The following is a 27,992-nucleotide window of genomic DNA, read 5'->3' as shown; positions in this document are numbered from 1 at the left end:
GAAAAGAATGACTGAGCAGAAAAGGCTGTTCCAAGAGTATACCCGGGTTTAATTTTTCTTTTACAATCTATAATGGACAAAGATTCTTTTACAATCTATAATGGACCTGCTTTAGCTCAGACATTTCCTTCTTAAACTGATTTAATTTTTTCCCCCAGAGCAAATACATCCTTTAATTATAAGACCTCATTAGCTGTTGTACTATTTCATTTTACTAGACATTTGCTTTAGCTCCTTAACATTTCCAGTGACACTGGATAATTATTTGTGGTCATAGCTGAGTGGGTTTGTGTCTAAATATATAAAAATTCATCCCAAGCATTTGTACTATGACTTATATTATCTTGAGGCATTCTTTTAAAAGACCCCTTCCCACCCACATTGTGCCTCTTTCTAGGTATTAATCTTCCTTTTGTTAAGAATTGTTTGCCTACTATGTATGAGGCCCTGGGTTTGATTCCCCAGCAAAACAATTTAAAAAAAGTTGGAGGACAAATGGACTTAGTAAAGCATGTCCTACACTAACATTTCTTTTTAAAAATATATTTTTATTTTTATTTGACACATAGTAACTATATATTTAATGGGGTACAGTGGGACATTTCAATACATGTAAACGTTCTTGCTCAAGGTATTATCTTCTACCAGATAGATTTGGGAGAAATAGATTGTGTGTTGGCTTCCTAAAGATACTTTCTTTCTCCACCAACTGGTTTGTAGTTGTGGAATGGGGAACACATATACTCCACTCACTGGAGAAATAGGACTAGCTTTTAATACTGTGGATTGAACCTAAGGGTGTTTCACCACTGAGATACATCCCAGCTCTTTTTATTTTAAAAATTTTTATTAGTTTTTATTTTGAGACAGGATCTCTCTAATTTGCTTAGAGCCTTGTTAAGTTGCTGAAACTGGCTTGAACTTGCAATTCACTTGCCTTAGCTTACTGAGTTGCTGGGATTATAGGCATGTGCCACCATGCCCAGCAGGGTTTGGCAGCTGTTAGCATGGCATAATTTCAAGATGTAGAGTAGGCTTCCTAGAAATACCTTTAGCTAAGGATAAAGTAATTAAAAGGTTAATTCTTCAGAAGAGCAAATATACTTTCTTATAATTAAATGGAGACCAAGATTCCATAGGAGAAAGAACAGTACTGGAAATGTGGCCTCTAATGGAAAAAAAGGATGTGTATTATGGGCTGGACAAGTGGTTTTTTTAGTATGCATCTCAATCATCTGTTAGAACAATAGGAGGTTGCAGTGTGCCCACATATTCTGCATTTCTAAGATGTTCCCCTGAAATGCTGAGGTTGCTGGTCCATGGACCACGCTGAGTGGCCAGGAGCTAGAAGAAAGGCTCATCAGGAGATGTAGGCTGAGGCTGGGCAGTGGAGAAGAAGCAAGAACCTCGTGCAAGATGTGGTCCAGAAAGAGAAGTGAACAGAGCCTCCCAACTGGCCTTGAGAGTGGTGATGAACATCGTATCTGAGAGACACACTGTTCCTAAAGACTGGCAAAATCTCAATTCAAATAACATTGTATTCCTCCTATTGGATCAATAAGTTAATTGGCTGGAAAATCAGTCTGGGTAGCAACTCTCAGCACTGGCAGAACCACCCAGGAGCAAAGTCTCCTTGAATTAAGGACCTGCTGGGTGAGCAGGTTTTCAGCACTGAACTCCTCCGCATTGGCCTAGCCTGACCTTGTAGTGTCTGAGATAGCAGGAGAGCTAACTGCAAACAAGCACAGACTTCGGAGTCAGATGTGAGTTTGAGTCCTTGCTTTGTTACCTACACACTGTGGGACTATAGACCTGTTATGCATGCATCTTCTCCAAACTTGAGTGTCTACATGGATAGATAGAGAGTATAATAGCACTGATACAACTAGAATTGCTGGGAAGGCTAGAAAACATGCAAGCATTAGTACCTGAATCTTAACAGTTCTCAACAAATGCTAGTTTTCCTCTTCCTCTTTCATCTCCTTCTCACTTTCATTTAAATAATTCAGACTTTTTTTTTCAGGTGCCACCATGTCTCCTTCCACTTGCCACTGCAGCCACTTGTGCAGGTATCCTAGCTCTTGACCTCGTATTTCCTTAAACTCAGAAATCCAAGCAAATAGAACTCCAGGTTTTGAGATTAGCCTGCAGCCCAGGGAGCAAAGCAGAGGACCCCTGGCTTTCTAGCTTAGTGAGCAGCATTTGACTTCTGGAATTTCACAATCTTTTTGAGGAGTTGTAAGCATGAATAAAAATTTGGGTACACCCTGGTGAATGTAACCCCCGTGGAGGTGTTAACTGTGTTTGGGATATCTTGGGAAGATTCACAAGAGACTTTTCATTTGTCTTTCAAGTTAAATAGGATTTCGTTGGATGAATACTAGGCTCTGTTCATAGATTAGTCATCTCAGGTTTATCTGAGATTATGAGGTTTATCTGGGATGCAGGATTTTTTTTGGTGTAACCCTTGGACAGACCCAGGCAAACCAGAGTGGTGGGTCATTCCTGTTATTCTGGCATGATCTAGATTCCTTGGTCATGAGTACCAATCATTGGTGCCTCCTGAAGACCTGAGTTCTGGAAGTTGATTTCCAGAACGAGAGCTTGGCAATCTGTATTTTAACATCTTAGTACTCTACGGGTGCTCTACTCTACATTTATGTTTGAGAGCAGAGCAGCATCATTTTCTCCAAGCTTCAATGCCTGTCAGGGATTGACCACATCTCTCAGCCACGGTCATCTTTAAAGCCAGCATGGGGAGTGTGGAAGGAAAAAGGAAAACCTCAACACCTCTGAAACCCGAGCTTCTGCCAATGATTTCCAATTTGGCAGGGACTGTGGGGCTAAACTGCTCTGCAGTGGGTCCTCTAAGCACAGTGTGTCTGTGCCTCCAGCTCAGCAGGATGTTCAGTTATGCTTCCAGGCTCAGGGTGTTCTGATCATCACCAAATCTTTGATACGATGGGGCCTGCTTTGGTACTCAGTACATCACAGTCCCTTCCTTCGGCCTCAGTGATGCTCCAGGCAGTAATGGCTCCACCCATTTGTGTCCTTAAGTGAGGAGACATAGAGAAATTACCAGTCTTGACATACATGTGAGATACGTACACATTGGTGAGATACACAATCACTGTTTTAAGCCATTGAGATCTTGGCATTGGTAGCCTGCCATGGTAGACACAGCTGGTTCTAACCAAGTGTGACTCTCTAACTCCCCTCAAGGGCTTAGTTGCAGGACTGAAGGCAGACACACAGAACTCCTCTTATTGATTCTCTGTAATAAAGGATACAAAAGTAAATATTTCCTTTTGGAATTTACTGAACAGAAAATGAGATAGTAGATCCAGCCAAACTACAGAGATGAGGTAGCCCCATGTGGCCATCCTTAGACTTTGTACCCCTGCACCAGAAGTTTCAAGAAGTGACCAGTTCTTCGCTTGGCTTATGAAAAGATCTTACCATTCCAAGCCAGGGAGGGAGTACAAGGTCAGGGAGAGGAGGCAGGACCCTGGAATCCGGGCCACCAGCAAGGGCAGAATCAAATTGAACAAATGGGTATTTTAAACCTCAGGAAGTTTTTCCAACTTTGAGGTTGATTTAGTCCCTGGGTAACAGCACCTGGTTTGCAATTTGAGTGGTTTGAAGCCATGCTCTCTCTTTACAAGTCAAGTAGCAAATATACCTACTTTACTTAGCCAGTAGGAATGAGTTAAAAAAAAAACAAAACTCAATTACTGGAGGTTAAAATCACAAGAAGGAACTGATTCCTCCCAGGGTGGAGTTTCTTGTGTGCATTTGCATTCATAAGACTTGCTCTAATCATGCCATCTTCTCTCTTCCCTGCACAAGAGGGAGTTCCTGTGGCTGCCTGGAACCCTGAAGATGCTAATGGAGATTCTGAATGGTTCCCTGGGATTTTTGCCAAGTTACTTGTCCAGAACATGTGACAATTTATATTTTGTAATAACTAAAGACTTTCCACTTGGTTTTGTATAATTTTATCTCCTTAGGAAGTGGTTGTTAGAGAATATTTGAGATTTGGGTGCCTATTCAAAGAGATGAGCAGCTAACCTTACTTCTTAGCACCTAGCATTCCCCACTGAGCTCCTTCTTGCTTTATGTTTGCATTTCTCCTTCATCTGAGACTCCTGCTCTGGTTCCCTTCCCCATTATGAACACTTGCTCTAATGTCCTTGCTGTTTCTCCTTAAACACACTTGTTCCTGGGAGAACTCACCTCCATGGAGGAGCACGCCCTGGGTGTCTGGCTCTGTGCCAAGTGTTCTACAGGAATCCACTCTTGCTCCTCACATGGACCCTATGTGGTGCACGTTCACTGATATTTCCTTCCATGTGGAGGGGTGATACCTTGGTGGCGTCTCCTATTCTTTTGGATGGTGAGCATGGAATCCAGAACTGAGTGTCACAGCTCTGTCCTGAAGAGCAAACCCAGGCAAAGTTCTCTTCTGTGCTTCACCCTGTTACAGATACACTGGATATCTAAGGGGTGTCCACCATCTGTAGCCATAACCTGTGTCTTCTGATATTAACCTCACTAGAAATAAAGGGGACATCTTGCTCTTATCTACCCTGTTCCTTTGTCTCATTTCTTAATTGGTTAATAACCAGATAGAGAAGAGGGATGCATTTCGTTGGACCCTTTCAAGAACTGCAATATTAAGTACTATTATCACTTCTTTATATAGACAGGGGTACTAAGGCCCAAAAGAGATAAAGCAGCTCTCACAGCTAATCTCTTAACAGATCACACACTTTGAAACTGAAGCCAGACATTCTGGCTCCAGATTCTACACTCAGCCATTACAATCATAGCTGATAAAATATGAAGTGTTGTTTTATGCATTTTTTTTCATTTATATAAATCTGCTGTCAGGGGATTTAGTTAGATATGTGTGTATTCTGCACTTTATGTTATAGAAGCTCCATCCATATTTCTGTATACTCCACTATTTCCTTGATTCTGACCCCTTCAGTGTCGGTATTTATGTGGTCCTTAGTGAAATGCTCTTTTACATTGGAAGTATTAGAAATAATTTCACATTTCAGTATTATCCTAGTTAATACAATATTGCCTTGGAGGAAATCATATACGGGTATAAATGGTGTGTACCAAAAGTTACATCAGATATTTACAACTTACATTGCATTTTTCCAAGAAAAAGATGTTAGGAATAAAAATTCTTTCCTTATCTTATCCTATCTTATTATCTCCTAAGAGATACATCAAAAGCATGTGTAGTTCCTAGTGTAGCTATAATAGCTCCAATATTCCACATTTGCAGGATAGGATGGTATAAACCAATGCTGACTTTTAAGGGGGAATCCTCTTCTGTCTGGGACTGGGGAAAGATGGGTCCAAGGGCAGGCCCTTGTGTGGGGGTGGGGGGCGATAGAAATTTGTGATTCAACCCCCACTAATACCAGACTGTCCTCTTCAGAATCCCTAACCATTCAGCAACAACAACTTCCTGAAGACCAAACCTCATCCCCAGAGAGGAATGGGGCTGGATTGCTTTTAGTGGGATGGTTCTTGCTGTATGGAGAATGTTTCTCCCCTCAGTCCCCTTCTCCATCAGGGGGCAGGGTGGGACTCTGCTGCTCCCATGCCCACTGTGTGCCTGGAGGTGATCCTCCCTGGGCTGCTGGCTCCAGTTTCCCTGTTTAACCTGTACTTTCTATGGCAGGTCTGTCTGGCCACCCTTCCCGCTTCTCTGGCTCCTGTTCTTCATGTTTCTTTTAGGGCAGGCCTCATTCCCTCGTGCCTAACTGAAATCCCAGAGCTGGATTTCAGGCAACTGAGGCTCAGGGGAGTTCAACTGAACTCAGCTAAGGTCACCTGCCTCCTAATGATGCTGAGCTGGGCCCAGACACAGAGCTCCTGATGTCTATCAGGTGTGGAGTCTATGCAGGCTTCACTCCTCTGCCTGGACACCTTCCTGCAGCCCGATCCAGCTATGAACCTTCACACCCTGAGCCTCCTCTTTTCTGGCAGGATCACCCTGTCCCACATGTTTGTTCAATCATGAAGCATGTCTGTGGGGGGTCTTTGCAGGATCCAGAACAATTGGGTGGGAACATTTGGAGCGGGGAGAGTTCTAATGTTCAGAGTTCAGTTGTGAAGTGCCATCCTTAGGGGTTTGGCCACTTACCAGCATTGCCCTCATCCAAAGTGTGGGCCCTGGCCTGGCCTACAGCTACGTGTAGCCAAGGCACCCCTACTGAGTTTATGAGTGGGCAGGATGAGCCAGCACACATCCTGGAGTCACAGGACCATGTGCACTCAAGACATGAGTACTTATTTCTCTTGCAAGGAGAGTTTGATAGGAGAAGCACGGTGCTTCATGAAGCATGGGACTCAGAGAGCTAACAAGAGGAATAGAGAGGCCGAGACTTGAAGGTGAAACGGGAGTTAGCAGGCTCCAGGGGGCTGGGATCAGGCTTCACTTAGGGTCATTTTGACTTGAGGGGGAATTGAGACACCACCAAGAGAGCTGTCCAGTAGATGGCCAGAAATATGGCCCTGAAGGTTATGTGAGAAGTTTGGGCTAGAGAGGAACTGGTAAGATTCAAATAGTGTGGAGGATGAGGGAACTGAACTCTGAATGAATTGGAGGAGACGAGGGGTGAGTCGGGGAAGAGAAGGGGATTATGCCAGCACACAGCAATCCAAGGGTGTGTGACTGCAATGGGAGGGGAGGGTGGAGCTAGAAGAGGGCGCAGATGGAAGGCCAGGATGCCTCTTTGGGAAGGCAGAGACATTTAAAAACTGGTGAGATGGATCCAACAGAAGGCAGGAGTGTGCGGAGGGTGACTGAAGGTCCCTCCCTCCACTGGTCCAGAGGGAAGAAGAGGATGTGCAGATACCAATGTAGTCATGGATTTGGGAAAGTAGTTTTGATTTTACCAGTGAAAAAGGAAAAGTAGCCTTTGAAAGTGGAAGGAGTGAGACGGTGGGTGGGGATTTGGGGAGCACAGAGAACCAGCCTCAGAAGCAAAGGAGGCTGCAGAGTCACATTAGAAGGCCCAGAGCCCATCCACAAGGACACTTAGTGTTGCTTGCTGAAACTTGTCCTGACCACATAGATAGCCCTTGGCCTGGACACTGGGTTCAGCATGCTCCTGTGGGATCAACCACTGTTCCCAGAAGCTGACAGCATTGCCATCTCTGCTGATTCTAGTAAGAACCCTCCAGTGTCTCTGCCTTTTTGTGCAACTTGCTGTAGATGCAAAGTCTTGGAGGAAAACATCCAAGTCATTGAGCCTGGGTCATGTGCCCAGGTTGCCTTTCCTGCCAAGGAAGCAGGAGAAGCTGGTACCTGCAGCTTCTAAAGTAGGAATTGCATTCTGTTCCCAGCAAGAATCATATGGTGGTAAGGACTTTAAAAGTCACACAAAGGACAGGCAAACACCTGCATCAGGACCCCCTCTCCAGGCATCCTCTGGACACTGCTAAAAGTCCCTTTCGTTGGACTCATGCACCCAGAGAGTAGCTCCCTACTTCTGGAACTGGAATGAAATCTTTCTCAGGGTGCAGGCAGATGCTGCTGCAGATGTATGATCTCTTACCCTCATTCGGGCTTGTCATAGTGACAATCAACGAAGTGTTTTCTTCACTTTTTGAAACACCTCCTGAGAACTCACACATGAGGAGATTTAGTGTTCAGAAAGCAAAGGCAGCTTTTGGTTAGAGGGCACAGTCTAAGAAAAAGATTTAATCTGTAGCTCTGCTGATTTGAAATGATACTTCATTTAACAACTCACCCTCCAAGTGAATATGCTGACTAATAGAATTGAATGTGCTGAACTAATAAAACCAAAGATGCTGAGCCAACTTAAATGCCCGTCATTGTGCCCTTTGGATATCACATCTGTATTCAAAAAGAGCTGAAGCCTTGATCTTTCACTTCAGATTCTTTAGTATTTCCTTCATATGTTTAGTTGCTCTGGTGTCAGGTACATAGATATTTGCAGTTGTTTTGTCCTTTTTGATTAATTGACCACTTCATCATTATATAATGGTTACCAGAGTCTGGGAAATGGGGAGATATTGATCAGAGTGTAGTGTTTCAGTCAAGAGGAATAAGTATTTGAGGTGATGGCTGTTAATTAACTTAGTAATTCCATGTGTATACATATATAATGGCTTGACTTTGTATCTCATAAATTTATATAATTATAATTTATCAATATCCAATAAAGTAAATAATTTACAAGTCCTGGAGCAACTTGTCATTTGTAAGGACATGGGAAATACGGCTGAAAGGATCATTTTAGCTAGAGATGCTTAATCTTAAGAAAGATGTAACAGAGGGATACAGGAACAAATATGGCAAGTCAAATAGGGAAGAACCCTTAACAAATACAAACCAGAAATGCTAATATTCTTTAGATAGAAGCATAATGGCAAAGAGGAGGGGTCTGGAACATTATAGGGAGTGTGCACTTTTTAAGAATAACAATCAATATCATTTGGGATCTGATTTGGAACATATCGTCATCACTGAGAAATATTTCATTGAAGCCACTTATAAAAAAATCAATATATTTTTAGAAGTTGTTAGGCTCCAAAATATAAATATAAATTCAAGGAGAATTTAAATATAGATTCAAGGAGAATTTAGACAATTTTGTCTAGCTATTAAAGTGGAGCTAAATATTTTTGCTTTGAAAGAAAATGACCAAAAAAAAAAAAAAAGAAAAGAAAAAAAAAGAAAGAAAATGACCATATAATTTCCCTTCTTTCATATATTTGTAAGAACATTCTTAAACTATTCATCAGTTCAAAGAGGAAATCAAATGTCATACCTAATTATTTTTTTAAATCAGCAAAAAAGCATAAATGAGAAAAAGTAAGGTTTTCTTAACAGGTTACAGATGCAAAAGTTCCCTGACAGTTTCGAGTAGCAATAGAAATTAGGATAAAATACAAAAGTTAATTCTAAAATAAAGTTATGAGTTTTGGGGCTCTAGGGGAATTCAACTGCTTTCTAATCATCACCAAGTCTACTTGTAAATTATTGGTTGTGGATAAAATGTTCTTGAGTAACAGTTTGGTTTCAAGTTCAACACCTTCAGTCTATTTAGGGAATATGATTATGCTTTATGTCATTAACCAACTCCCCAATTAAAAATTTATCAGTATAAAATGTAGATGTCTAGATGTAGATATTTCACCCTTTTCCTGTCTTCCCTCACTTTTTTCCCCTTAAAATCTTTCATTAATATTATTTTCCAAGTTACTGTGATGGCCCAAATCTTTAGACTAAGCTATGGTTTAGAACTTACCTCTCAGGCTTTTGCAATTTTTTTATTTAAAAAATAAATTATTACAATTGACACATAAAATTGTACACTTTTATGGGGTATTATGGGACTTTTTTGGGGGGGGGAAGACTGGATATTAAACCCAGGGGTACCTAACCACTGAGCCACATCCCCAGCCCTGTTTATATTTTATTTAGAGACAGGTCTTGCTGAGTTGCTTAGGGCCTTGCTAAGATGCTGAGGCTGGCTTTGAACTTCCAATCCTCCTGCCTCAGCCTTCGACCTGCTGGAATTAAAGGCATGAGAGTTGCAGGTGTGTGCCACTGTGACCAACTCCATGTGACGTTTTGATACATTAATACATTGTGTAATGTTCAAATTAGGATAAATATATGTATCTTGTCCTTTTTTCATTTTTTTTTTGGTGGTGAAAACATTCAAAATCCTTTCCTCTAGCTCTTTGAAATATGCAGTACGTAATTGTTATCGATAGTGTGCAAGAGCATTTCTCTCATCTAACTATAACTTAGTTCATCTTGGGTTATTTTAATCAGGACGTAAGAGACTTTTCTCTCACTTGGTCCCAGTTTCCACCCTAATCTGCTGACTTGAATCTTGATTGCTTAGAAAGAGCCTGAGTCAGTTATTTAAATTCTGGGTGGTGGGATGAAGGGTAGAAATCCCCCCACAGTGGGAAGAGGACTGCGAAGAGAAGGTTGTTGACACAAGTCCCAGGAAGCCTGGGATGGTCAGAACTCGTCAGCCATACAGTGGCCTTCTGCTCAGAAGGAGATGTTAGGGTGAGAGGAGACCTCAGGACCTCTAGAGCCTGAAAGAGCTTCTAGAATGATCCAGGTTTCCTTTTCCCAGGGAGCAAGTGCTTCTGCAAGCCAGTAAGGGTTGCTGAGGGTCCTTCTTAGACCTAAACCATGAATATCTCTTTGATGGTGCCAGGGACTAGGCTTTTCAGCCCAGCACGATGACAGACTCAGATGGAGGTGCTTCTGCGGAGCCATTGGCAGAGGTTCCTTTGGACCAGGATTAAAGCATCCTGTTAAGGCCAGCTGAGTTGTATTTTCACCACTGGCTTTGGTTGTATTATGAGGATTGAACCTTGGTTTGTAAAAATCATTCAAACCAGGTTACTAAAATGGAATTTAGTTTAACTCTATCTGCGTCTTTCCTTCTTTAAAAAGGAAGAAAAAATTCTGTTTTTTTTTTTACAAGTTTTTCAAATGGTCACCATCTATGAAATAAATTTAATTGATTTCTTAATTTTTTTGTAATGTGTTATTTGTATTTTGTGCTTGGAAAGTGGGAATGTTTATAATTTAGTTAATAAAAGTAAATGTTTCAAAATGTCTCCCCACCGTCACAGTGTATTTATTTCTCAGCCTGTGACACAGCAAGCAGGATGTGACACAGTGAAAGGGAAGCATGGCCCAGGTTGTGATCTGGCCAGGGATGCTTCTTCACCCAATTCACATCAGGAGAAAGTGATCAAATTGAGACTGTGGAACATTCTGTGATTCTTGAATAAGGATACAGTAGGGGTTAGGAGAATCAGGAAAACTTGAATAGCGACAGTGTGTTAAATAAGATTTTTGTACCATAGGGTTACCAGCAGCCAAGCCAGGGAAACTGCCTGGGTCCCGGGGGACTGGACTCAGCTGCCCACCTGCATAAGAAACAAGCAAACTATGTAAAAAGGAAAAATGAATTTGATGCAGTTTCGTCCAGTTGGAGAGAAGCAGCTAGATTGTTTCTTTGCCCGTTCTATAGAAGTGGTTATAATTTACAGAAACAAAAGGCAGGAGATACACATGTGTGGTTTTAGCTAGCTGTGCTACCCAGAAAATGTGTCAGTTCCAGGTTCCTTCTTACCTGGAAGGGCCAGCGGGTAGTTTCTCAGTTTCCACTTATACCATAAGGAAGTTTGGGATGCAGAAGAGCAGTTAACAGGAAGTTGCCTTTAATTTTAAAGGGGCTCTGTTTCAATAGTAGTATTTCTTAGGCGTGAAATTGTTTGTGTGGGAGAAATGTCCATATATTTGGGAGATACTTAAGGGTGAAGTGTTGTGATGTTTGTAACTTACGTTCAAAAAAAAATGTGTGTGTGTGTGCATGTGTTTGCTCACATGTGTAGGGAACAAACATGGCAAAATGCTCTTTGCCCTTTCCTACAGATTTATAAACTACTTAAAATAAAAAAAGGTGGCCTAAGTAGAAAATGCTACTTTATTGATCAATATGCTTATTACATTAGGAAGCTATTGACAGATTGATTTCACTTTCATTATAAACTAAGATTTTTTTTTTCGGGGGCGGGCATGTATGTAATGTGTACTGAGATAAGAAGCTTATTTTGGATATAACTTTAAATTCATTCACGTAGGCTTTTGTGGTTTCACTTAACCCATTGTTGATTTCATTTCAATTCAACATGCATTCAGCACCTACCCTGAGAATACAGAAATGATTAAGGCCAAAAGATGTCGCAGTTTAGTAGATGAAAACAAATTCGTGTCACAGGGATGACAGGTGCTCTGGAAGAAGGAGAATATAAAATTTACATGAAATAGATTTTCCTTTTTTGTTTTTCAGATGGGGTCTCACTGTGTTGCCCCAATTGATCTTGAACACTTGGGCTCAGGTGATCCTCCTGCTTCAGCCTCCTGAGTAGCTGGAACTACAGGCATGTACCACTATGCCTGGCCTAGTATTGTTTCTTATTCATTTAAGTATATTTTTTTTGTGATTATCTTATGTTATTATTTATGAGCAACTAAATCAAATCTGCAAGTGGTTAAGTGATGTGCTTGCCCTTACACAGCCAGTAGGTGGCAGGGCAGCGATTACCTCCTCCCAGGAGTTGATTCTACAACAACCTAGCTCAGGCACCAGGGCAGAAAGTTTTGGGGGTTCATCTCCATCTCTGTGTTTGGCAACTGGTATCTGCCTCTTGAAGTCAGTTGCAGCTACACAGCCTTAATTTTTTTCATCCATTCATTTATACCATTTATGCAATCCCAGAAGACCCTGGAAAGAATAAATGATGAGCGGTCACAAGCTGTAATTTCAGAGGATTTAGAACATAGACCAGGTAGAGAAATAAAGATCAGATGGTACTGTCTTTTCTTACCTACTCCTCCTGAAAGTTTTTTGAAGTCAAAGTCACAGACTATCTTTATGATTATGAATCTGCTTATTAAAACATCATTTAAAAATGACTTTGAATTTCTACCTAAATAACCATCCACAAAATTCAAGCTGTCTTTAGGTTGTTAGAAAAGCACACGGAAAGAGGTGTGCATCTCAGATATATGCCCCCTTATCTTTGACCCCCAAACATTATTGCTTTGAAAACGTACAACTTTGCCTTTCTCTCTACAGCAACTCCACAGCCTGGTGCTTTCTAGTTTCATGAAGAGCCCTCCTTTATATTGGTGAATCTCAAGCATCATTCATGTGCGCTTTGAAGTAGTCTCAGTGGCTAAAGAGTAAAAACTATAAGTACCTGATAGTAAGAAAGGCTCTTAACAGAAGGAGCTGTTTAGAAGTCATATAAGCAGGAAGAATAGATGGTTTCCTGTCTGTTGGTTTAACATGCCTGAATCAGGGAGCGAGCACTCTTCAGAGATCATTCACTGTGCCTCAAGGGCAACATTTTTTTAAAAAATGTTTTTATTAGTGCATTATAGTTACACGTAATAGTGGGGTTCATTTTGACACAATCAAACTGCATTGTATATAATTTTCTCCATTTTGGTCCCCAGTACTTCCTTTTCTCCTTCCTCCCTCCCTCCCTCTGCTGCCCCTCCTCTCTCTACTGTCTGCCTTTTATTTATTTATTTTTAAGTGGGTGCTTTATAGGTACACATAAAGGTAAAGTTCACTGTGATATGTTCACATATGTACATGGGATAGTTTGGTCAATTTCATTCCACAGTTCCTCCCTTTTCCTGTCCCTCCTCCCTCCCCACCAATCTCCTTCTCTGCTCCATTGATTTTTCTTTTATTTTCATGGTGTCCCCCTTTTTTCCTTATTTTGCTCTAGCTTCCACTTACGAGATAAAACATTTGACCCTTGATTTTGCGTCTGTTTATTTCACTTAGCATGATGTTCTTCATTTCCATCCATTTACCAGAAATATGCCATAATTTAATTCTTTTTTTTTTTGTACCAGGGATTGAACTCAGAGGCACTCTACCTCTGAGCCACATCCCCAACCCTAATTTTTGTATTTTTTTAGAGACAGGGTCTCACTGAGTTACTTAGTGCCTCACTTTTGCTAAGGCTGGCTTTGAACTTGCGATCCTCCTGTCTCAGCCTTCTGAGCCACTGGGATTACAGGTGTGTGCCACTGCGCCCAGATAATTTAATTCTTTATAGTTGAGTAAAACTCCATTATATGTATATAAAACATTTTCTTTATCCATTCATCTGTTGATGGACACCTGACTGGTTCAGTAACTTGGCTCTGAAGAATTGTGCTGCTATAAACATTGATGTGGCTGCATCCCTATAGTATGTTCTTTTGGATACCAAGGAGTGAGATAACTGGGTCCTATGGTGGTTTCATTCCTAGTCTTTAGGGGAATCACCATACTGCTTTCCATACTGGTTGTACAAATTTGCAGGCCCACATACAATGTATGAGTGTACTTTTCCTTCCACATCCTGCCCAGCATTTATTATTCGTACTTTTGATGACTGCCATTCTAACTGGAGTGAGATGAAATCTCAATGTAGTTTTGATTTGTATTTTACTGATTGTTAGGGATGTTGAATATTTTTTCATATATTTCTTCTTTTGAGAAATGTCTGTTTAATTCTTTGGCCCATTGATTGATTGGGATTTTTGATTTTGGGGTGTTAATATTTTTGAGTTCTTTATGTATGCTGGTTATTTATCCCCTGTAGGAGGAGTAGCTGGTAATGATTTTCTCACATTCTGTATGCTCACATTCTGTAGGCTCTCTCCACATGCTCTATTGTTCAGAAGCTTTTAAATTTGATGATACCTTACTTATTAATTATTGCTTTTATTTCTTGAGCTTCAGGGGTCCTATTAAAGAAGTTGGTGCCTGTGCCAATATGTTGGAGTACTGACTCGACGTTTCTTCTAGCAGTTGCTAAGTTAGTCTAATTCCTAATCTTTGATCCACTTTAAGTAGAGTTTTGTGCAGGGTGAGATGTAAGGATCTAGTTTCATTCTTCTACTTATGGATATCCAATTTTCCCAGCACCATTTTTTAAAAAGGCTACCTTTTCTCTAAGGTATGTTTTGGGCATTTTGTTGAAAGGTGACTGTATCTATGTGGATTTGTCTCTCACATCAACATTTTGATTATGAAGTCTCAGAGGGGATTTGCTGTTCAGCCAGAGCACTGGGCAAGAACCCACTGCAAGTTACACTGCAATGGTGGTGGTAAATAAAAACGTACTGAGTGATGATAGTTTTTACAAGGAGAAATTAATAAGGTGAAAAGCAATCAGGAAAAGAGGATACCAGTGGAGATGGGGCAGGGGAGAAGGGGCTACCACCCCACTCAACACCTGTGGCCTCAGATCTCTCCAACACCTGGACCCAGGGGTTATAACACTCCTAGGAGATGCTCTAGATTATACTATTGGCTCTTGGCCCTAGACTTCTTGCCATTGCTTGTCAGCAGACTTCTCTGATATGTAGACTTGAGGTATAGCCTTGGTAGACTTGAAGATGCTGTATTGGTTGGCTGAAGTTCAAGGACATAATGGTTAAAGTACATCAAAGATGGTGCTTCATGTGTATATTTGATGGATAAAGATTATGATTTTGGTTTTGAACATGATAAACTTGAGAAGTTGTACCCAGGTAGAAATGTCCAATAGGCAGTTAGAAAAAAAAAGATCTGCATCTTGGGACTGGGGTTGTGGCTGGATGTGTTGCCTTAGGAATCAGCATCCTATAGAAATGGTTGAAGCTGTGGACAGATGAGAAGACTTTAATAATAATGATATCTCTTTTGCTTTGTCAGCTCTTCCACGTGGCCTATATTTTAATCAAATTTGCAAATTCTCCTCGTCCTGATCTTTGGGTCTTGGAAAGGTCTGTAGACTTTGGAAACACCTACTCACCATGGCAGTATTTTGCTCGTAAGTAATGAGAGGCTTTAATTATTTGCAACCAATCAGGACTATAGATTTATTTAGAAAATTAGTCTTGCAGTGTAGTTGGGTAGAGAATGGTCAATTTTAACCACTTAACTTATCCTCAGAATATCCCCATTTCTCAAGCATGTGTGTATGAATTCCAAGGATCCCACACACAGAGCTGAGTTTGTAACTCCTTTTATGATAACAGTTCTTGTCAATACTTCGGGGGGTACTTATTACTGAGCCAAAGCAGCTCTTTCCTCTTTATACAGAACTAGCAACTAAGTTCCATCTTTATGGATCTTGTATAGGGTATTATTTACCCTCTCTTCAAGAATGTCAGTGTCTCTGGACCCTATGACAAATTGAGGTGGGCAGGAATTTTCCCTTCAAGAGCATTGGGTTTTCCATGCAGCCTCCTTAGAGGATAAACTTGCCTTATGAAGCATGAAGATGAGGAGTTAACACCACATCTCCAAACATTGCTCCTAAGAGTTTGGTGGCCTGAAATGGATTTGTAGTTTTCTTCATGAATTAAAAACTTCATTCTAAGCTTTCACCTAAAAGTCTAAGACTTCTCTAATTCTTTCTCTTTTCATGTATGTTCTTAAGGAAAAAAAAAAAACTTCTTAAGCAATTTACCAAAAAATGATAATATTTAATTTTATGATATTAAAATATTTCCTTCTTAGATTCTAAAAGAGACTGTTTGGAACAATTTGGGCAGGAGGCAAATAAAGCTATCACCCGGGATGATGACGTTCTCTGTATTACTGAATTTTCCCGCATTGTACCTTTGGAAAATGGTGAGGTAAGTAGATGTAGGAAGCTCTGAGAGGTGGGACTTAGAAATGAACATGAGGATGTCAAATATTTCATAATCATGAAAATTTGTACTTTCAAGTAGATCTAATATAGACTAAGATGGAAACCAGTACTTCAGACTTGGTGATAAAGGAATCACATGAAGGACTCCCAGAATGAGTTGGGTTGGAAATTCTGTTTGGGGTCTTGAATTCTCCTGAAGGGTTTGAGAATCAAGGCCTGCAGGTCTTGAGCTTTTCTTTCTGGTAATATAGTTAGAAAATGGGTCACTGGAAACTGGAGTAATGACCCCTTCCACCTCTTCACACATTATCCCCAATATGAGTGAGGAGATGAAGGGTAGGGGGCAGTGCTAAGCCCTGACCCCTTTTGGCAGGGTGGACATCATCGATTGGGGAGGAAAAAAAATGCTTTAGAGTTTCATTTGGTCCTTTTGTGAAATCAGCCTGGCTGTTGTTAGGGGAGGTAGGCAAACTGGTGGGGAAAATCAGAGACGTCCATGATTATGATGAGGCCACAATGAAAATGAACTGAGTTTCAAACTAACTTCCACTAAGAGTGTCATTCTTCCCCTCTGTAAGCAGAGAGCTCTTACTTGAGCAGCTGTATCCAGTGTCTTCCACTTGGTGAAAAGTTTGTTTTGAATGGTTGAGACACAGACTACACCAGCTCAAGATTTAAAACAAAAACTAGGCTTTATACAGATTTTTTTTTTTTTGGTCAGTTTTTCTAACCTCATTTAGACATCTAGATTACTTCAACCTTTATCTCTTTGCTACATATTGACAAAGTTATTACCTTATAATTGTAGACTTAACATTATATCTTTAATATTTCATAGTGTTACAGTCCCACAGCTATGCTGATAGAACAAAGGGTTTGAAAATGCAGTGATAACATCTCTGGAGAGCCCAAGTGTCAAGGACATAGTGCCAGAAGTTGGAAGGAGGAAGGGGGAGGGAAGATGCAATTAGCAAAGATGCTCTTAGACATAAACAAGATCCAAGACCACCTACACAACGTCTCATGGGGCCAAACAACCAAATGCTTTGGAGTGTGTTGTTTTCAGTCACGTGCTGTTAAACATTGATGAAAGGACTTTTCTCTCCTTCATCTGTGTGGTTATTTTAGGTGGTGGTGTCCTTGATAAATGGTCGTCCAGGTGCAAAAAATTTTACTTTCTCCCACACCCTCCGGGAGTTCACTAAGGCAACAAACATCCGCTTGCGCTTTCTTCGAACCAACACCCTGCTTGGACATCTCATCTCCAAAGCACAGCGGGATCCAACTGTCACTCGAAGGGTAGGTAGTGTCTCGTAGGTGGCTACTTGGCTGCTTTTGTTTTGTTACTTTTAGTTTGTTTATGAAATAATTGCCTTAAACACTTTTAAGTAACCTTTACAGCCAGTAATCATGTGGGCATGGGAGACGTTCTTGCCTGAAATCCTAGATATCATTAGGAGTTTGGCTGTTTGAAGAAAAATAGTTATATTCAAAGAAGATGAAAGGTCAAAGATTATAGTCAGTCTGGTGTTTGTCTGGGTGGGCTAACTACTATTATAATCAATACTCCCAAATCCCGGAGGTGTGCCAAAGCACTGGTTTGTTTTTTGCTCATATCATAGTCCAATATGGTGCATTGGCCCTACACAGTTGTTCAGAGCACCAGCTCTTCCTATCTAGAGGTAGCGCTATCCTGTAGGACCTCAGGGTCCTCCCCTGGATCCCTTGCCTCAGGGCAGCCAATAAGGGAAGAAAGGGCATAGAGAAGAGTCACCTAGCTCAGCTCCTAACCAGAGTCCTTTCCACTGGCAAGATCTGGTCATATAGCTCCATCTAGGTGTGAGGAGGCTGAGTAATATAATCCAAGTGGAGTAGAGAAGAACATAGATATCTGTGAGTATTGGTACTCTGCCATGTTGGATGTTCACCCTGAACATCTCTTGTCCTCAGGTGTCAGAATGGTACAGGAGCCAGCAGAATCACTCTTCTCCCACTCTCTGGTCTCCCACAGGTGCCTCCTAGAGGCCAAACCCAACAGGAAGCCAGAGAGCAAGAGATCCAATGATTGCAGCCCATAATATTCAGCTCCAGGGCAAAAGTCACCTGGAAAGGTGAATGTGAGATGCCCCACACATCTTCTAAAGTTTGACTTTTTATGTTGGTAGAATCAATGACTGGAAAAGGAAGAGAAGAAAAAAAAAGTTTTGCTCCCATTTTGAGAATTTTCCAGAAAGGCCAGACATATTGGGTATAGGTGGCCTGGCCTACCTTTTGCATTTTCTGCTCTCTTTGCTCTCTGAACCCACTGTGCAGATGGGGACTATGCAGATGAGGACTGTATTCATCCAAGGATGAATATTTACAAAGGAGAGCTGGGATTTCTGATAAACTGCAGCTGGCTCCAGCTCACCAGTTTTTCCCCTCCATAAATTGTCTTTTACAAGGTTGCAAGATTGGCACTCTTATCTGTGTATATATTACTTTTCAATTCGGCAAACACAGGGTTTTCCCATTAAGTAATTTTTTATGGAGCATGCCAAGTATAGAATCTTGATACACCTCTCACCCAATGTAAGATGCTTCTGTAATGGAGAAACACCATGCCAACTGTCCTATCACATGGTCCTGTGTGGTGCAGACTGAGTGCTTCCTCTCTTGCTCTTGCTGCCCTTAACACATGTGGAGAGAGAAACTTCTGTGGTGGTCAGCATAGCCTCTGAGGTTAGCTTGTCATGGAAAGCCCTGGTAACCCTGACTTTATCCAATGTTAACCAGGGGGCTGTTAATGCCTTCACATGTAAGTCAGAGGTTACGAGTAAACTTTGACACCTGAACAGTTTTTAATTAGGGAACCAGAAGAGAACCCCTATATCAAATTACTAGGTATCCTTAAGACTACTACACTTAACAACAATAAAGATACAAAGATCCTCTTGTCCTTGTGAATTCAAAGACTTCCTCACTGACAGGCAATTTTCTCACTGGATGCAAGGTTCAATGAGAAAGATTGTTCCAAGTGCCACACATTCCTCCCCAGTCCTGTGCTGTCTCCTGCCAAGTCTGGGAGGAAGGGAGCTGGCAGTAGGGACCAACTATTGTTGCTGGTGGTGAGGCCTCCAACATCCTGGAGAGGTACCTTGGCAATGAGGTGGCATATTTGCTTGGCCTAGTTTAGGGACCGATGCTCAGCTGAAGCTGGCTCTGCCTGGTCTTTGTGGAGCTTAAATCCCTCACTTTGACCAATTTGACCCTGAACTACCAAGACTCCAGCAACTGCCAACAACTGCTGGCCCTGCAGCCTCAGGGCTGTGTCTGATCCATTTTTGTAAATACTCTCTTCCCTCCTGAAGCCTGGAATGGTAGTTTGCACATAATAGGTGCAACAGTTTTGGATATAAAATTTGTTTTGGGGAGAGAAATATGTTCATTATACAAAATCCAGATTTATCAACAAACAAATAAACTTGGAACCACTTAATCTTTTAGTCTATAGGGTATGATTCTTTTCAGACAATTTTCTCCCATGCATTTAAAGCACTTGATTTGTTTTTAAATGGACACATTCAGAAGTTTTAAAGTTAAGAATGAGAAATGCACTCATTTGGTAAGACAAGTTATATACCAATGTGGCTTCTTTTTTGTGTGCCGAGGTAGGCTGGGAGAAGTGTGCAAGAGTAGTGGTAGAGCACTTACCTGGCATGTGTGAGGCACTGGGTTTGATTCTCAGCACCGCATATAAATAAATAAAATAAAGCTCCATCAGCAACTAAAAAATGTTTAAGAAAAAGAGAAGTTGAGCCAACACAGATATGGGATAAGTTTGGTAAGAAAACTTCATGTTTCTGTATAGTGAAACTGACCCATTCTATTTTCTGTACAGTATTATTACAGCATAAAAGATATCAGCATCGGTGGGCGGTGTGTTTGCCATGGCCACGCTGAAGTGTGCAATGCAAATAATCCTGAAAAACGGTAAGTACACGGAGCAGACTGTTTTTGCCATGAATGAGTCTAATTGTTCCAGTGGATGTTTGCATCCTATTAAATATTTCTAGACTCCTGCCTGCAACAAGAATGTTTCAGGTTCAATAGCCCTCTACTTCCTTCCACAGACCACCACTGGGCCCATAGCAGATGTCACTAATCCATCTCAGTGCTCTCTGGATAATATGGGATGCAGCCACTAAATCCCCAAACCCAAGAAGATGCCCCAAGCAGCCATTAGTTTTCTGCCCCCTACCCCACTACAATTTGATTTTTTTTACATTCATTTGGTTTTTGGTTTCTGCCATGTTGGACATTTTCTACCTCAAGACAGAATAGGCACAGAAAGCAAGAGCACACACTGGGCCCAGCTTACTATGAACATACTCTCCATTCAGAAAATCTTGTACGACTGCCATTAAGCAGGTGATGATTTAGTCCAATGGATTTCAGACCCACTCAAATTCTGCCTATGCCAAGGAGCTTAATGATGAAAATTTGGTTCTAAATCATCTCCTTTCTAAATATGTTTAAATAATCCTCCTTTCTAGTTCAAATTATATTAGAAAACATTTAGTTGAAATAAATATCTTCTTTTGAGGGGAGTGAGGGAAGGTACCAAAAGAACTCATACCAAAAGTAATTCATGAGGGCTGATACCAAGAGTAACCTGGAGCAATAATGAATTTTGAGTATTTATTTGAAAGACATTGTTCAAATATCTTAAATACTTAAATTTTATGGCCACTGTTTGACCATAGTGGTCACAGAAATCCAGTCATAATTGGAGTTCTCTATATTGAAGGTTCTAGATACAGCCTGAGGAGCTCTATTGTTATTTTCATGGAATTTATCTTAGAACTTACTCGTCTTCCTCTTCAGAAACAATTACCACTTTCATTTCCTATCTCTTCCAAACTACTTTTTTTTCTCTGAAGACAATTTTTGTTGTTGTTGCTCTTTTATGCTACTTATTTAATTTGAGTGTGTAGTTGGATTCTAGTCAGCAATCTGTTTTTAATATGCAATCGTTTCTCCAGCTTTACAAGGGAAAGTTCACTGTGAACCATCCTGAACCGAGGTGATCCTGAATGCAAACCACAGGATTTAAGCTTCCTTTCATGATCTACCTGGTGCACTTGGGCAAGCCATTAATAAATGATAAAGTTGAAAAGAGAAGTAAGACTTCATTGTCACCTTGGGGTTACACATTTCAAATTCTTTCTTTTTAAAATTATGCATTGCAAAATATACCATTCTAAATCATCTTTAGGTGTGCCATTCAGTAGTGTTGAGTACATTCACAGTGTTGTACAACCAATCTCTACAACTCTTTTCGTCTTGCAAAACTGAAACTTGGTGTCCATTTTCAAAACTACCCATCTACCCTTTGGCCAGCTCTACTTTTGGTCTTATGGATTTGACTATGCCAGGTACCTCAAAGAAGTGGTATCATCTAGCATTTGTCTTTTTGTAACTGGTTTAGTTCACTTCACATGTTTTCAAGTTCATCCATCTTGAGCATGTGTCAAAATTTCCTTCCCTTTTAAGGCCGAAATAATATCTATTTATATGTATAGACCACATTTTGTTTATCCATTCACCCATAAATGGACACCTAGATTGCATCTATCTTTTGGCTATTGGGACTAAGTCTGTGCCAATATACATGTGCCCTATTTTTGCTTTTAAAAAACTGAGGGGGCTGGGGATGTGGCTCAAGCGGTAGCGCGCTCGCCTGGCATGCGTGCGGCCCGGGTTCGATCCTCAACACCACATACAAAGATGTTGTGTCTGCCGAAAACTAAAAAATAAAATATTAAAATTTCTCTCTCTCCTCTCCTCTCTCTCTCTCTCTCTTTAAAAAAAAACTGAGGTATATTTTGCATACAATAGGATGCATTATTTTTTTGTCAGCTTTTTTGCTGCTGTGACCAAATGACTTGACATGAACAATTTTAGAGGAGGTAAAGTTTATTGGGCATTCAGATTTTCAGAGGTCTTGGTCCATAGATGACTGACTCCATTATTCTGGGCCTGAGATGAGGCAAGACATCATTGTGGAAAGGTGTGGAAGAGGGAAGAAGCTCAGGCCGTGACAATCAGGAAGCAGAGAGAGACTCTGCTCACCAGGGACAATATATATACTTCCAAAGGCATACCCCAGGGACCTAGCCACACTCTACTCGTCTACAGTCACCACCCAGTTAATCCTCATCAATGGATTAACTCACTGGTTAGTTTAAGACCGTCATAACCCAACCATTTCCCCTCTGACTGTCCTTGTAGCACAAAAGCTCATGGATGAGCTTTGGGGGTTACTTCTTATCTAAACCATAACATGCATAGATCTGAAATGTTAAATGGTCAGCAATTGTACCTATTTGTGTTTCCACCTGTAAAGGCTGGCCATTAAGCTGATTGCTGGGTATAGTAATAATTTTCTGTGTGTACAATTCCCTGTGAGAGATGGATTTTACTTTTAGCCAGATCCAGGCTTATGTATCTTTAGGCCTCGCTTGGTGTTCGGGCAGAGTTGCCCACTACCAGCTTGTGTGGTGTGCTGGGTGGAGCCCTTCTTCCTGACCGGCTGCAGACCCTAATGTTGCCTTCAGGGATCAAGGGGTGCCGTCTGAAAGGGCCCATCCACTCAACAACCAATAATTAATTAGCAAGGACCTGTTTGTTAATGACTAATCTATCTGCACCATGTAACCTCCTGGATAGGAGGGCTCCAGGACACTAGGAGCCAGAGCAGATAAGTTTTGAGTTGGGGAGAGAAAGGTTCATTTAGTATCTCTAGGACAAAATGGTGCCCTGGGACAAAATGGTGCCATGTGAGAAAGAACCAGAGCCACCAGGGAGGGGCTGAGCTTCCTGCTTAGAAGAGCTGCCAAACCACGTTGACCCTGCCAGACCTGGAGACTTCTGACCCAGTGGTTAATGGCTCAAGTACCTCCTGTGCCTTGGGGAAAGCTCAGTTCACCATCTGTCCACTCTGCCTTTTCTTTCTTTGCCTCCTGATTCACTTCTGCCCAAAGGTTGATCTTGAACCAATGCTGATGGAAACTACACCCATGAATAGGAATACATCTTATGGTGTGTATAAGTAGACTCAATGACTTAGTGGAGGGAGCCAAGGCTGCATAATGGGTAAAGTTAGTTGCTAACCAGGCAGAAGGTGGCTTTAGCCAAGGATGTAGACTATGCTGACGTTATGCATGGACAGGAAGAAGGATTACACATTCAATTCTGAGCATCCTAGCAGTCAACTAAACAAGGGAAATCTGCTCACGTTCCTATTTCACTGTGATCACAATATAAAAAGCAATCCTTCACTTAAGAGAAGCATGATTGTAGATATTAGAACTAGATAATTTTCCTCTGGGGGTTGAGTAGAGAGATCATCATGAAACAGACTCTCTAGTCAATATCTTTTTTTAAAAGAATTTTTTATTTGTTTTGATTAGTTATACATGATAGTAGAATGTACTTTGATACATCATATATATAAAATGGAGTATAATTTCTCATGATGTAGAATACCCTGGTTATATAGTTATGTATGTACATAGGGTAATAATGTCTAATTCATTTTACTATTCTTCCTATCCCCATACCGTCTCCTCTTTCTTTGCTTTTTATATTTGCTGTGCTCAATTTCAATTTCCCTATGAGTTTAGCTGGACCATATGTTCTTCAAGCAACTTTACTAAATATTTTTCAACCCAGCATATGCCAAGTGTTTCATTGGCAATGAGGTGAAATTTCCTCTCTGACAAGATCCCATTTGGACTCCAGCTGTTATATGCCACCAGTTAAACCTACATCTGTGGCTTTCAGGATGTTGGGCAGAAAGAGGGATGACACTTCTGCTCTTAAGAGTATGGCTGAAGACACACCATCCCACCTGCCCAAGTCCTGTTGGGGAGTCCCCACAGGCCTAATCAAGAGCCTTCTTAGAAAACTGTTTTGAATCTTCTTTCAAGTACAGATGAACGGGAGCTCAAAGCTTGGAGTTCTGATGCAAACCCAGGCTATGACCTTGGTTTGGTTTGAAATTTAAGACAGATGTTAGATCTTTCAGATTTTTCTAGCTTCATCTCTTCTGAGTGATCTCAGCTCGTGGTCTTGAGGTGAATAGGGGACAGTCTGTGAGAGCAAAGGCCTTCGAGGCCTTTTTCGTAGGTGCTTCCTGGTCAGTAAATCTCTGTGCATGATCACAGGTTGAGAGTAAGAGACTCGAGTGGACTTCTCACAGGACTCCTTGGGATATTGGTGAAGATGTGATAATGCATCCCAGGAATCTGAACACTTGCTTGCTCATTTGTCCATTTATTGTGCCATGATGTGATAGAGAAGAAAGAGTTGAGGCTTGCAGAGTCAATTTTGGTTTGGAATCTGATTCTCCACGTATCGCCGCTTGACCTTTGGCAAGCATCTTAATACCTCTGAATCTTAGTTTTATTATCTATAAAATGTAGATAACAAGCAGGTTATGGGGGGACTTGAAATAATGTATACAGAATGCTTTGTTCTCCTAATTACTCAGAGAATGGCCCATGGATGACCCTACGGCTCTGTTCATGTTTTGCACACAGGAACAACTGACCTTAATCAAAACTTTGCAATAACTGAGATATGCTTTGCCCCCATGCCCAGGTTCCGGTGTGAATGCCAGCACCACACCTGTGGGGAGACCTGCAGTCACTGCTGTGTGGGCTACAATCAGAGGCGCTGGCAGCCGGCACTGTGGGAGCAGAACAATGAGTGTGAAGGTGGGTGTTGGGGTGGGACTGGGGAGCGATGGTCTTCCTGTCCTACCAGAAAACTGATGCTGTGTTCTTTTTTCCCCCTGAGTTCCTGAAGAGGCTGGGATCGTGTCCATTTTAGGGACTCAGGTCTGTTACTGCTTAATAGTCATCTCTTATCCTTGGGATAAATTCCAAGATCCCCTGAAACCAGGGATAGCATTGAACCCTATATGTACCATGTTTTTTTTTCATATATATATGCCTCTGATAAAGTTTAATTTATAAATTAGGTCCAGTAAGATACCAATAATAATAACTAGTAATAAAATAAAAGTTATAACTTACTGAATTAAAATCACTAGCATCACTACTATTGTGCTTTGGGGCTATTATTAAGTAAAATAAGTTACTGGAACACAAGCACTGTGATGCCAAGACAGTTGATCTGATAACCAAGACAGCTTCTATGTGACTAGTGGGCTGGTAGCATATACAGTGTGGATACTCTGTACAAGGGAATAATTCATGTCCCAGGCAGGATGGAGCCAGACAGCATGGTATTACTATTACTTAAGTATTCTATTACTTAGAATGGCATGCCATTTAAAACTTATGAATTGTTTATTTCTGGAATTTTCCATTTAATGCTTTCAAACCAAGTTTGACTGCAAGTAATCCAGACTGTGGAAAATGCAACTATAGATAATAGGTCACTCTATAATGAAAAACTCACCGACTTAAGGGAAAACTATCCTACTCTGAATTAAGGTAGAAATACAAGGAGACAAATTACAATAATAATAATCATTAATATGAATTATTATACTTTCATAAATGCCAAGACTGATCTGGCACCACTGAGAAAATGAAAATAAGAAAGTGTTCAGCCTATATAAACAGGGGAACTTGTTTAATTTCTAATTCCATCTTCTTCCCTAATATGTGTGTCTGGGAACTTGATAAAAACATTCAAATAATTAGAAAATTTGATCTGAGTGGAATGTAATGAAGATATATTCTAAATCTTGGCAATGATGAAAATCCTAAATGGAACTCTAACTACATTTTCTAATTATAGAAGTTTTATATATACTTCTTGTAGATTTTTTGAAATTATTTAAAAGAAGAAGGAGGAGGAGGAGAAAAATCACCAGAGCCAGGGGCAGTGGTGCACATCTGTAATCCCAGTGGCTCAGAGACTGAGGTGGGAGGATCACAAGTTCAAAGCCAGCCTTAGCAATTTAGTGATCTAATTACTTCCCAGGAATCCCAACTTTGACATATAAGACTTTGGGAGACATTCCAGACCCAAACCATAGCAAGATCCAAGTTAGCAAGACCCTGTCTCAAAATAAAAAAAAAATAAAAAAGGTCTGAGATATGGCTCAGTGGTTAAGTGCCCTGTGTTAAATCCCTGGTTAAAAAAAAAAAAAAATCAGTAAGAGTACTAATCTCTTTGTATGAAGCTTAATCGGCATTTTGGTGCATCTTAATTTGTTTCAAGTACATATCTTAATTTTTAAAGGAGAAACCTCTCATTTAATACCAAAAGGAAGCAGCTATAAATTTCATAATAGTCTATTACTGGTCTGTGTGTAAAAATCCCCCAAATTCTCCACTATTTCCCTAGTGTTCCAGAATAGACTTTATTATACTTCAATGAGCACTGATACTATGTGGGAATTTCTTAGACGTTGTATAGTAATGATGGAATACTGACCTAGCGTGCTGTTTTTCAGCCTGCAATTGTCACGGCCATGCCATCGACTGTTACTATGACCCAGATGTTGAGCAGCAGCAAGCAAGCTTGAATACCCAAGGCATCTATGCAGGTGGCGGGGTCTGCATCGACTGCCAGGTAAGGCACTCTCTAAATCAAAGTGGGTGTGTCATAGTTGCGAACCAGCATTTGGTAAGTTCTGATCCCCAAAAGATGTCAAGAAAGTGATATGGAGTCAGAAGTATTTCCTAAGATTTTTTTCTCCACTTTTGGCCACAAAAGACCTTACTAGATGGATATAACTTAGAGGTTGCACAGAAAATGCATGTTTACCCAAAGGTGTGTTTACCCAATATTGATTGGGTTTTGTATTTCAATTTAGTATGGACCATGGATCTAAAGAAAAGCAAAATCTAAAAAACTTCCAAGAAAAATAGAAGGAAAAAAACAGAAGAGAATATCTTTGTGATTCAGAGGATGAACAGAGTTTTCTTAGGTCACAGAAAGCAGTAACCATGAAAAATGAACAACTTGGATTTCATTAAAATTAAAACTTTTGCTCACAAAAGACGCTATTAAGAAAATGAATAGGCAAGCCGCAGAGAGGGAGAAAATATTCACAAAACATAATCTGACAAATGGTTTATATATAAAGAACTCCTACACCTTAGTTATTAAAAAACAAATAAACTCCAAAATATGTGAAAGATTTAAACAACCTTTTCACTCAAGTAGGCATATGCATAGCCAATTAGAGTGCTGAAAATCATTAGTCATCAGAGAGATGCAAATCAAAATTACAATAGCATACTACTGCATATGCACCTTGATGGCAATTTTTTGGGGGGAGGGGCTTACCGGGGATTAAACTCAGGGGCACTCAACCACTGAGCCACATCCCCAGCCTGTTTTGTATTTTATTAGAGACAAGGTCTTACTGGAGTTGCTGAGCGCCTCGCTGTTATTGAGGCTGGCTTTGAACTCTTGATCCTCCTGCCTTGGCCTCCAGAGCTGCTGGGATTACAGGTGTGCACTACTATGCCAGGCTAGGATGGCAGTTCTTAACAAGGCTAATAACACTAATTTTTGGTGCAATGTGCCTATCATGCAGTGTTGATATGAATGAAAAAATGGTACAACTCTTTTGGGGAAGATTCTACCGATTGTTTTACAAGACTGAACACACATCTCTCCCCTGACAAATTCTGCTCCTAAGCATTTATCTATAAGAAATAAAAATGTTTGTTTACACATAGTTGATAACTGCTTCATGCAACTACCCC

The 27,992-nt window shown here is 40.7% G+C and overlaps 1 protein-coding gene across 1 annotated transcript in view; it reads left to right on the top strand.

Annotated features, from left to right (window-relative positions):
* Lama3 (laminin subunit alpha 3) overlaps positions 1-27,992 on the top strand; it is a 231,364-nt gene that overhangs the window by 37,992 nt on the left and 165,380 nt on the right. The window contains exons 3-8 of the mRNA XM_076836560.2: positions 15,306-15,423; positions 16,116-16,234; positions 17,380-17,550; positions 20,132-20,223; positions 24,898-25,013; positions 26,729-26,847. Coding sequence (XP_076692675.2) covers positions 15,306-15,423; positions 16,116-16,234; positions 17,380-17,550; positions 20,132-20,223; positions 24,898-25,013; positions 26,729-26,847 — 735 coding nt within the window. The remainder of the gene's footprint in view (positions 1-15,305; positions 15,424-16,115; positions 16,235-17,379; positions 17,551-20,131; positions 20,224-24,897; positions 25,014-26,728; positions 26,848-27,992) is intronic.

The sequence above is a fragment of the Callospermophilus lateralis genome, chromosome 17, assembly GCF_048772815.1.
Source record: "Callospermophilus lateralis isolate mCalLat2 chromosome 17, mCalLat2.hap1, whole genome shotgun sequence".
NCBI classification, from domain to species: domain Eukaryota; kingdom Metazoa; phylum Chordata; class Mammalia; order Rodentia; family Sciuridae; genus Callospermophilus; species Callospermophilus lateralis.
Note: the sequence above shows the minus strand (reverse complement) of the source record. Positions and strands in the feature narration are given on the sequence as shown.